The 11632-nt window shown below is 57.1% G+C and overlaps 2 protein-coding genes across 2 annotated transcripts in view; both read left to right on the forward strand.

The window, feature by feature from the left end:
* Window positions 1–6248: 6248 nt before the first annotated feature.
* On the forward strand, window positions 6249–7412 carry FXYD6 (FXYD domain containing ion transport regulator 6). Its single transcript, XM_010020579.1, has 6 exons — window positions 6249–6306; window positions 6532–6570; window positions 6681–6755; window positions 6890–6926; window positions 7222–7271; window positions 7384–7412. Exons 1-6 carry the CDS (start codon window positions 6249–6251, stop codon window positions 7410–7412), a joined length of 288 nt encoding a protein of 95 aa, XP_010018881.1.
* A 3220-nt stretch (window positions 7413–10632) lies between these two features.
* Window positions 10633–11632, forward strand: part of FXYD2 (FXYD domain containing ion transport regulator 2) — a 2428-nt gene continuing 1428 nt past the window's right edge. Inside the window, exons 1-3 of the mRNA XM_010020568.1 lie at window positions 10633–10642; window positions 11333–11371; window positions 11477–11551. Coding sequence (XP_010018870.1) covers window positions 10633–10642; window positions 11333–11371; window positions 11477–11551 — 124 coding nt within the window. The remainder of the gene's footprint in view (window positions 10643–11332; window positions 11372–11476; window positions 11552–11632) is intronic.

The raw sequence follows: 11632 nt of genomic DNA on the forward strand, positions 1-11632 counted from the left end.
CCGGCGGCTGCCATGGCAACGCCGGGTACCATAGTTTCCCTCATCCCACCGTTGCCTGGTTACCAGCCCCCCGGTGCTGGGTGGATGCCCGGGCCGACCAGCCGTCCCCACCGGAGACCGCGGTGGGTGGGAGAGCCCGGGTGTGCTCTGCCTCTCCTGGTCCTCCTGGGCTGGCCGGGCTCTGTGGTGTGCGGGGATGTCATGGAGCTGGGAGGTAATCCTCCTCCCCAGGCGTTTGGCAGCGTTCTGGTTTGTGTTGTTAAATATTTTAGTAACACCGTAGCAATACATAAACAGTCAAGTGCTTTATCCCAGGAAGGCATGCGAGAGGAAAGGAAGAGTGTGTTTCTCAGGGTGTGTAATTAATACTTCCTGAAGAAACAGATAGCAGAGTCCATGTGGTGGAACGGGGATCTTACAGGAATATTTCTGTGGGAGGGAAAGTGACAGGTGGTTTGTGTGGATGTGAACAAGCTTTGCAGCATGAAAGAGCAGCCTCCCGGGAAAAGCTGTGTATGGATTAGGACTTGAAGCAGTCCGCTGCACCCATTTCAGCCAGTCCGAGGTGCTGCTGGGTCCCGTTGGGATTTTCAGTCCCGCTGGGTATTATCACTCCCCATTTGAAACGAAGACAAGCCCAGAGATTCCCCACCCATGTGCAGCCTGAGCATGGTTCTGAGGTGGAGTGACGGGAGTGTGCAAGGGAATAGCTGCCAGCGAAGTGCAGTCGCTGCAGAACCCAGCTACTTGTTAGAGCATGGAGAATATCCCAGAGCCTATGAAGTTTGAGGCTGGCTGCGCTGGCCTCTTAATGTGCCACGCTCACCTTGGAGTTTTGGTTGCCTCCTTGAAACTTACCCATTCAGGTAAACCAGCATGGAGAGTCATGGATTTGCCAGGAGTTTCAGTGCTGAGGAGAACTCCCCAGCACAGCATGCTGGTGGCTCAGGGTCTGGCTGTTCCCCTGTGTTTGCTTTGCAGGCTGTTCGTGTTTCCAAAGCGTAAAGAGGCTGCTGAGCTATATGGCTGTCATGTTGCCCAAGCTCAGGGAAGGCACCACTCGCAGTGGGCAGCACAGAGGCATCCTGCTGAGGGGCTGTGCCACCCCAGCAGTGCTGGCACAGTCAAAGGCCATGCCTGGCAGGGACTTGTGTTTGCTTCTGCTCAGCAGTGGTCATGACTGATGGCAACAGCAGGGAATGGAGAACATGTCTGCTTCTTGATGCTCTGCTGAGCATGGCAGTTTTGCGGTACCCTGGACACACAGGAGCTTGAAACAGCTTCTCTTATGCTGCTAGTTCAGTGTTTTCTGGTGATCTGGATTTCTCTCACTGCCAGGTAACCTCTGCTTGTGCCTTACCTGTTTGATTCCTGTTGTGCTGATGCCCGGCAGGTTTATAGCACCCAATTATCTGTTCAGCAAAGGAGGAGAGAGCAGCAGAGCCCTGGTGGGAGGTGGTGTTTTCTCCTTCCCTGGAGCCAAGGGCTGGGTTCCTTGCCTGCTCTCCTGATGCCGGCACTGCCGGGCAGCCATCAGCTTGGCAATCATGGTTTGTCTCTAACGAAGTGCTACGCTCACTGTTCTGTGCCTGTTGTGTCTCATTTGCGGTGAACTGGGGACTGTATGTGAGCCAGATATAGCCGGGCAGCTTTGGCTATGGCTTCTTCGTGTTTTAGGGCCAGTTGCCCGGGGCTGGAAGAAGCCCTGTGGGAGGCAAGTGTAATGGTGGGGCAAAGGTGAGGGATGCAGCACTTGGAGCCTCCTGTAGCTGTGTTCAGTGATTCCCTGTGATCCCATGTTCTTGCAAGCATTGACCTGGTCAGGGTTGGTCCGTAGGGGTCTACATGTTAGTCTCATTCAGCAGAAGCAGAGCTAAAGTTTGGGTTCTTGGGGCTCCTGGACAGGGTTTCTTTTGCTTAACCTCTACTTTGGGGGGGATACCCCAAACCTGCAAGAGACAATCAATAAAGGCAGTTTTATGTCTTCCATCTGGTCAGCCTTTGAATCAGCACCAAATTTGGGAAGTGCCATCCATATCGGAATGGCAAGGGCTGGAAATCTTTCTTCTCTCTCATTTAGGAACACGAAGCACAACAACAGGCACATTAATAGACGGATTGATGCTGACGTGAAATGGCAGAAGAGCACATCTCTGCATAGCTGGAAATGTCCATTCACACATGCACACCCTCAAATGCTCCAGGCAACTGAGCACTGCGCTGTCATGGTCTTGGGGGCTTTGCACTGAAACTGGAGATTGTAACTAGGTCTGATCTTTGGGAGATGCCCTGAGGACTCCTGATGGAGGGAGGAGACTGCCTGGCGTTGTGCTGTGATGGCTGAGACTTGACAGGGCAGATCTATGCAGTACAATGAAAGGAAAATGGGATGTCGAGATTCACTGCCGTTACGGATTTACCTGCCTTGCTCTGGTATGATGTGCTGTGCTGTGGAGAGCTAATTGGTGGGCAGGAGAGACTGGGTCTGTCTGTTTGGATTTCCCTGCTCCTCTATCTCACAGGCACAGGGTCTCTATGCACGCACACATGCTAACCCAGTGGCATGCAGAATTGCAGGGAGGGATTATGCAGAAGGAAGAGGCTGAGGGAGAGCTATGACTGTGCCTTGCATGGAGCAAAGCATGTTGGCCATGAGCTTGGCAGGGGGGCAGCAGGGCAGTGAATTATCCGGCTCCAGTGCATGGGTATGGGTGGCGCCCAGCTCCGGCAGCCCATAGCCCAAGCACAATGTGGGCCGGGAGCGGTGAGGATGGCCCAGGTGCCGCCATCCAGCCCAGGTCTCAGCCAACCTACCAGAGGGGGCTTCAGTGAAAGCACAGACAGCAAACTCCTCATATTCCCTCCCTATGCATTATTGCTTCCTTCCCCATGGACCTCTCCCAAATACCCCATATCTTCCTCCTGGCACCTGCTCTCACTCAGCCATGCATGTGAGGATGGGGCATAAATACTTGTTTTTTCCTCTTAAAACTTCAGGTTTGGTCGAGGCAAGAGGGAAGCAGAGCTCCAGGAGAGCCCCGCTTCCTGTGCAGCTCTGCCTCTCTCTGTATTTAGGCAGATCTTGCAGTTTCAACAGGAAAAAAACATGTTTTGATTCAGGTCACATGCAAAGTGCTCTGCGCTGCCTGTTCCCCGCGGTTCATAAGGGTGTGTGGCTGCTCAGTTGGGTAACTAGCTGCAAACTTTGTATGGCTAATGGGGAGAAAACAGGGAGATTTGTGGCCAGCAGTGCAGTGGGGGTGAGGAATGGGCTCATGGGGCTGGTTTTGTATTGCCTTTGTGCAGAAGCGCAGCTGGATTCGGGGTGAGAGGGGCCCTGAGTGCTGCGGTCTGAAGATGCAAGCGAGGAGCACCACAACCTCTTTGCAGTGTTTGCTCTTCTCACTCGAATTCAGCTTCATGAAAAGTGTGTGGGCCAGCTTGAAACAACCCAAAAACCTGTGGTGCTTCACAAAGCATATGCTTCCTTGGAGGAGAGGCGGGCTCGTTTGCACTCCAGAATGCTGTGTTTGTTTTCCGAGCAAGGACACCGCCAATCCTGATGGTTAACTCATGCGGAGAGGAGTTTCAGCGAGCGGAAGTGTGTGAATTTTGGGAACTGAGTTAGAAAAATAAAGAACATATGTGTGCTGTGCGCTGGGCTTGGCGTAAAAGTGATCTCTGCCGTGCTAAGTGCAAGAAGCCAAAAGCTTCCAGAGGACTGGAAGCAGTGTCTGTGGCTCAGCAGGGCCCCAGTGTTGGCCCCTGCTTTGGATGCTGCAGAGAGCAGGGATCAAGCTGTAGGCTGGTGCTGGAGCTGGGAAATGTTAGAGCTGGGCTCACACAGCCAGGCAGTCGGCAGCATGGCTCCTGTGTTGGGAAGCATCTTCCAGGTGTCAGTGGGAGCATCCCGAAGCAGAAAAGGTGTGAGGGTGGATGGCTCGTGTGTGATGAGTGACTTGGGATGCAGGGTGATGGGTAAGAACTGCTGCCTCCAGGAACCCCAGGGATACCCCTGCGCTCGGACCTTGCAGACAGGAGGGCTCATCCCATGGGAGAGGGAATGCGGTGGGATTCAGGGCAGGGCATTGTGCATAATGCAAAACTCCCCGAGCGTGTTCTCCAGGGGGTGTCACCGAGCTGCTGCTACAATAGCAGTCAAATAACAGTAAAATAAACTGTAAAACTCTGATGAATGGCTTGTTTGAAAAATAAAGGCATCATTAATATGCTACAAGAGCCAATTAATACCGTTCATCTGGCAGCAGCACGTGCTGTATTGCATCTCCTTGTGCGCATACAACACCCTGCTATCGGGTAATGACACTGATTCTGCACTGGCAGCCTTGGCAGTAAATAGATAAAGGACGTGAGATAAAGGACGTAGGGAAATGTGCAGCTAGAAGTTACAGTATCAGCAGCTGCTGGGTGCTTTGTATGTGTTTCTAAGGCCTGGTAATTACCCAGAATTAGGTGCCTCGGCTAACGAGGGGGCTTGTCTGGGCGCGGGAGCCAGCGGCACGCTCCAGCGCAGCCCCGCGCTACACAATGGCAGCGGCAGCTGCAGGCAAGGGAAATTAAACCCTCCAGTGCGCAGATAAAACACCCTGACTTCCAAATGACAGGACACGGAGGGGAGGGAGGGACATGAATTATCACAGGACGCAACTTGTTGTGATGAATAAATCAGGTTCTGGAAACGTGGGGCCGAGCACGGGGCTGGAGGCTGCTTCCTCCGCAGGCACAATGGGAGCTGACTCCCAAAGGCAGTGCTGGAGACCAGCCATGGAGCAAAATGCTGCTGGGGCAGGGTGGTGGGTGCTGCTGAGCCCACTCCATGCGTGCTCTTCTTGGGCACCTTCACAGCACAAACTGGGGCAAGGAACCGCATCAGGATCTGGGGGACCTGGTGCCCTGACGAGCGGCTGCGGAGGTGGGCTGGGATGGAGGCCACATCCAAATCAGGTCAGGCTCCGGAGGGGCTGAATAGCAGCACGCCAGGGATCTGCATCCGTCAGCGAGCTGAATTCCTGCTCTGCCGAGGGCCCCTTTCTTATCGGCACGGATCCAGCTCGGCAGCTGCAGCAGCTCTGTAGCACTCGGTGCTATCACGGCCGTGCAGGGCGCCCGATAACCCCCCTCCATCTCCTGTGCCAGCAGCGAGACCTCTTGGTGCTCCCGCACCATGTATGGCCACGAGCCCTGCTGTCGGGCGCTGGGTGGCTGCCTGGCAGCAGCACAGGGACACACTGCAGGAGGCAAAGCCCAACTGGATCCATGCTCCAGAGCCCCCCGCTTGCTCCCTCAAAGGACATGAGTCTGCCAAGCCCTGTTCTCCTGGCAAGGTGTGCCCTGCACGCAGCCAGGAGGTTCCTGTGCCAGCGCCAGGACCCAGAGCAGCCGCCCCTGCCTGTCCCCTCAGCAGCAGGAGAACACGTTCGGGGCCAGGTAGTATGTACTGTGTGTGCTGGCAGGGCCCTTGCATTGCAGAGCAGTGGTGCCTGGTGGTGACCAGTCCCAGCAGCGAGGGTGCCCATCCCAAATGGATCAGCAGCTTGAGATGTGAATCACAGCCTGGCCATCGTGCTGTTACACCAGGCTGGCATCCCTCGGAGAAGAGTTCGTGCCCTCTAGTGCCCCTGCACAAGGGCAGTGTGTTGATGCTTGTGAAGGGACAAGCTCAGCTCTGATGGGGACTGGGAGGTGTTTATGGCCTCTACTTGCTGCTGCAGGTGAGTGTGAGGGGCTGGGGGGCAAGTGTGGCTGCGAGCTCATGTCCCACCAGGGCCACTGGCCTCATTGTAGGAATGTGCTGTAATTGGTATGCTAATTGGGACAAATTAAAGTATGCTCTGGGTGAAGGGCACAGTATTGACCTTGATTGAGAGATCACAGCCCTTGTGTTGGCCGCATTGCCTGCAGTGCAACCTTGAGACTGCACGAAGGAGCAGAGCCAGCGGTGCAGAGGTGCTTGAAAACGTACCACAGAACCCCACAGAACATCTGTCTGCTCCAGCGCTTCCTCTCCTTTGTGCCTATGAGCCGCTATGTTCCCGCAGTGATGGCACCAGGTATCCTGGCCAGGCCCTGGGTGTTTCCAGGCTGGCTCCTTCTCCCACAGCATGGGCTGCAAGGGCTGCAGTTGGGCACAGCTTGCCTGCAGTTCCTCACCATGCACCCAGCCCTGTCGTGGTGCCCTCCAACAGTCATCCCCATGCTGAATCACGCTTTCCTCTCTCACAGCAGCCATGGAGGCAGTGCTCATCTTCCTGTGCTCCTTGCTGGTGCCGGCGGCTGTGGCAGACGGTAGGTGCCAAGTGCTTCCCACATGCTGGAGGTGGCAGGGGCATGGGAAAAGGCTGTGGGGACCTTGGGGCCAGTTGCCCCTCTGATCCAAGGGGGCTGGAGCAGGGCTTGAGGCAGCAGCCCTGCGGGGAGCAGGGTGTCTGCACCAGCTGTGGGGCATGAGGGTCTGCTGGGGCTCAGCCGGGATAATCATTCACTTGCCATCCCTTGTCTGCTTCTCTCCAGTGGCCACCCAGGAGAAGGAGGAGGACCCCTTTAACTATGGTGAGCGTCACTGTGCATGAGGATGGGTGTGCTGGCCCGTGTGACGGGGAGCAAAAGATTGCTCTACCCCTGAACCCAGGAGCAACAAGCCCCTGTGTCTTCTCCCCCAGATTACCAGAGCCTGAGGATCGGAGGGCTGGTGTTTGCCGTGATCCTGTTTACTGTGGGCATTCTCCTTATACTCAGTAAGCTGGGGACCAGGGGATGTTGGGCTTGCAGGCTGGGGCAGTGAGAGCCATCCTCACAGGGGCAGCCATTGGGAAGGGCTGTGGTCTGTTCCCACTTTGGCCATGCTCAAGGTGTTTCTCTCCCCTTGCAGGTAGGAGATGCAGGTGCAGTTTCAACCAGAAGCCCAGGTGAGTGAGAGTAGCCTGGAATGGCACATGTCCCTTGGAGAACCTCTCTGCCCAGTGCTCAGCTCCTCCTGGCTTCCTCCCAGAGCTGGCAGGGTGGCTGTGCTCTCTGAGCATCCCTTTAGGGTGCCTGGTACCCAAAGTTCAGGGATGCTCTGCTGCAGAGCTCCTGGGTGGCAAATCAGCTCTGCACCCTCCCAGGGCCCCTTCCTCATTGTGCCCCCCTGTGCTGTGGGGCATCCCACTCCCAGAGATGGGGTGCAGGTCCCAATCACTCACTGTGCTCCTCTTCTTGCAGAGCTCCAGGGGACGAGGAGGCTCAGGCTGAGAACCTGATCACCTCAAACGGTAAGGTTGCCCATCCTGTGCATGCTCTGCTGCTGCTGCTGCATTGCACCCATGCCTGCAGAGCACGCACTCTGGGATGGCACTGCAAACCACTCTGCTCTTCCCTTTGCAGCAACGGGAGCACCAAAGGCGGAGAACTGAACAGAGCCATGCGGTGAGTCCTGGCCCTGGCCAGCGTGTGTGATGGCACCGGCGCTGTCACCGCCTTGGTGCAGGGAAGGAAGGGAGGAGCAGCCGGGGCTCAGCACGCCCCAGGCAAAGCCCCAGGCAAAGCCCCAGGCAGCCCAGCAGGAAAGGGAAGCATCTGTCCAGATTTTCCTTTGCATTACACTTCCTTCCCCTGTGCTCCTCCACCCAAAGTGGGTTTATTTTTAGGGCCTCTGGAGAGAGCTGAGTTGTTGAGTCCTTCGGGCATCTCGCTCCTCGCCTGCAGTCAGGGTTCCCCTAAGCCCTTGGGCTGTGGCAGGGCAGTGTGGAGCCCGTGTGGTGGGAGTGTGGTTTGTGCTGCTGGTAAAGGAGCCCTGTGCTGGGGAAGGTGTTGGTGCTGCTTCCAGCCTGACTCGCTGCTCTCCTTCCCACCCAGACCCAGAGACCCGAGGACAGATGTTTGGACTGCAGATGCCAGTGGCCTGCGAGGAAACTGAAACCGTAGCAACAAGTCCCTCTAAGGAGATGCGAAGTTGCTGTGTCTGTGTTACCCTCTGTACTTCAGCACCGGTTCTCTGTTTACTAACCCGACTAAACTCCGCTCACCGTCCTCTCTGCCTCCAGTGGTGTGTAATGTTGATGTGAGATGATCATGACCTCTAGGGCTAGTCGTTGCTGATGTTGTAATAGTGACTTTCTCTTCACCTTTCTCGTGCTGTGCGTGTGACTCGGGCTGTGTAGGACTGGCAGGCGCTGCCCAAGCTGAGGCACAGGAGCCCCATGTCCCCTGCCCATAGCTGGGGGTGCTCAGTGCAGCCCGCACAGTGCTGTCTGTGCCAGGCAGGCACTCGGGGTTCACCCCGCTTGCTTTGGGCAGGGCTTGGGGGCCAGTCCTGCAGCAGGTCGGGGTCCTGCCCAGCGAGGCTCTGGACCACATGCTGCTTTCAGCAATAACCCTCCTGTGTGCCCCCAGCCCCAAAGGCAGCCGAGGTGGGGCTGAGTCAGGCAGGGACATCCCACAGCTCCACTGCCCTTGGTGGCAGACCTGAGGCTGGAGGGAGCTCCTCTGCTTCTGCTTGGCACTCCCCGTTTCTGTCCCTGGCTAAAACCAAGCCGTTAGTGTGGGACACTGCTTTACGTGTGAGGAAACACTGTGGTGGCAGAGAAGCCTGTGACGTCCCCCAGCCAGCACGGTGACACTGTGAAAGAGGGTGGCTGTGCAGCGATGACCCTGCTAACCAGCACAAACCAGCTCCTTGCCAACGCTCTGCCTGCCCACAAGACGGAGCTGGGCAGGTTGAGAGTCTCTGAGGGCTAAAGAGAAACACAGACTGAGATAAAGAGCCTGCCCTTGCCTGTCTCCGGCAGGGAAGGGGCAGAGGTGTTTCCTCCTGGTGCTCCCTGCCCTTCCTGATGCCTTGTCACTCTGTGTGTCATGGCCCAGGACATGGCCACCCGTGTCAGTGCTGCATGTTGTCCCGTGGCAGTTATATGTTGTCAGCACTCTGATGCCAACTGCCCCTTCTCCCTATGGAGTAAGTGTCAGCGAGCGATGCTCAGGGGCTTTGCATGCCTGAGCTTGCACGGTGGCAATGGAGGGGCTGAGCCATTGTCACTTTGTGTCTGCTTGTGGGTCCCAGGAGGCAAATCTGTGTGTCAGACCCCTGCCCCAAGCCCATGGGCATGGGAACCGCAGCCTCAGCTATGGCTGAGCACTGCTGGTTTGGCTATGGGCACTTGCCAGGCAGGGCCAGCCTGGACATCCGAGTGCCATCCATGCACCGGGAAGGGGTTCCTGCCCTCCAGGATGGTTTTGAGAGGGGGTTCTGCTGTGCCCACCCCACTGTGGTGGTCCTGCCTGCGGGATGGGCTGTGTCTTCCCTTCCTCCTGGCTACTGCAGAGTCCTGCCTCTGTGTGCAGCCTTGGGCAGAGCAGACCCTGCGCAGCCCAGCCCCTGTCAGCAGTGCCCGTGCTGTCTGTGGTGTGCTGTCGGTGTTAACACGGAACAAAGAAATCCCTGTGGTGTGTAGAAATGGCAAAATCCTGACTGTGTAAAATAAATCGAGCTATTGTGTTTCCTTTTAAATAGGCGAGTGTGCTGCTGTGAAGGACTGGTGTGTTCAGTGCTGTGACCCAAGGGCAGGGAAAGGAATAAACTACCCTTTCTATCGGTGCCTGGCTGCGGCGTCTCAAGGGCTGTGCTGTTTTCCACAGGAGCAGGGTAGGGGCTAAGGGCTTCAGCCCTTTGGGAGGCTGGTTGTGGAGCCAGTGGGCAGCTTCCCTTTTTGTTGGGCAGCCAGGCTGGGCAGAAGGAGCAGTGGGAGCAGAGAGGGCTTTGTGCTAGCAGCGGCAGGTTGTCTGCTCCTTCTGCAGCCAGCAGCAGTTTCAGCAATAGCCAGGGACCGTGTGATGGGAACGCATGAACCCCATGGAGCCACATTGTCCCTCAGTCTTGAGAGCTTCTGGCTGCTGGAGTGCCGATCCAGGGAGATGCTGAGCACTGCTTAGCCCTCTGTAACAGGAGGGCTGCTCGGATGGCCCCACACATCACCCTCCAGGGCTTGGCTTCACCCTGTGGTGCCAGAGCTGAGGTGGTGTCTGGGCGCGTGATTCCTGCTCCCTGATGGTGAGATTAGAGCAAACTGGATTGAACAGCCCTCCTGGCAGTTGGCCTCATTGCGCAGGGCTGGCACAGCCCTGAGGGGTGCAGCATCCTGGTACCCGCTGCTGTGCAGGGATGAACCACCCTGTGCTGGGGTGCTCAGGGCCCCTGAGGTGGCTCGATGCTGTGCTGGGAGGCACTGGGCTGGCTGTTGCAGGGACCTGTGGTGCCAGGCTGTGGGAACAGGGTGTGCTGCCCATTTCTCTTCAGTAAAAGGCAGGCACAGCCCATACCTGCGCCCATCCCTCTGCTCTCCGCAGCGGGAGGTGAAGCAGGTTCCTGATGTTCTGAAAGCAATGGAAGGTGTGCCACCCCACTCCCGGTTGGGATAGAGACACCCATGGCTCCGGGGTGCCCGGTCCTCCCACCGCTGGCCCTCCCCTCTCGGGCCTCCTTCCCAAAGGCGGGCAGGAGCCCTGTGCCTCCCCTCGTGACTGTGATAAACATTACACCGAAGCCATTAATGTTTAATGAGGTTTGTCTCCCAATTAATGTGCTTTCCCGTGGGCACCCACTTGCAGAGTGAGGCACCCACTGGACACACGGACACGATGGGTGACGGTAAGAGAGCTGTGGGGAGCACCCACCCAAAAGGGCTTCCATGGGAGGGGAGATGCCTTCACTGGGGTACCTCTGTGTGGGGAACAGGGCTGGTCCCTCCTGCCATGCAGAAGCCTGCACAGGGGGAAGCTGTCGTGGAGGATTCAGGGGACATGTGGGGATGCATCCCCAGAACTCTGCTGGTGCTGCAGTGCTGGCTGCTGCTTGGATTCTCAGGGGGATTTCTTCTTCCAATGGCTCCTGGCAGAAGGATGCACAGTCGGGTAAGGTGGCTCCAGCGGTGACATGCAGCCGTCGGATGGACAAGCCTGCTGGCACAGAGGGAGGCTGCTGGGATGCACACTGGTGCAAGGGGTCAGCCCAAGGGGTTGCTCAGCGCTCTGTGCATGGGAGCAGAGCCATCGCTGCCCTGCGAGTCCTGTGGGCAGTGGCACTTCCCAAGGGCATCCTGAAGGCTGCTCTGCCGATGGCACAAACAATCGAGCTGGGTCCCTGTCTGCAGCTTCACCTGGAGCTCCAAGACTCCAGTGCATCCTGTGAATGGACTTCAAACTTCCTGGGGTGAAACCTAGGAATTTGGGAATCCTTTACTGGCTCAGCTATTCTTTATGGAAATCAGAACGCTCTTATTTGCACTCCTCATACCTCATCTTTCCTATGGCTCTCACTGGGGTTTCTCCTCCTTTCCAGAGCAAGCACCCGAGCAGGGCCAGGACAGGTTCAGCTATGGTGAGTGCATGGCCCGTGCAGGGCAGCCCATTCCCACCCTGCCCATGGGCTCTGCTCTGCAGGCTCAGCCCCAGCTGATGCCTGCTTGGCTCTCCTCCTCCCCAGACTATGAGACCATCCGCAACGGGGGGCTCATCTTCGCCATCATGGCTTTTGTCGTTGGGCTCCTCATCATCCTCAGTAAGTACCTCTGGTGGTTTGGCCCCCTTGGCTCTGGCCCCTTCTCCCTCCTCACCTCAGGCACTGGCTGGGTGCTGGGTC

This window comes from Nestor notabilis, unplaced genomic scaffold (assembly GCF_000696875.1).
Source record: "Nestor notabilis isolate BGI_N333 unplaced genomic scaffold, ASM69687v1 scaffold19180, whole genome shotgun sequence".
Lineage (NCBI taxonomy): Eukaryota > Metazoa > Chordata > Aves > Psittaciformes > Psittacidae > Nestor > Nestor notabilis.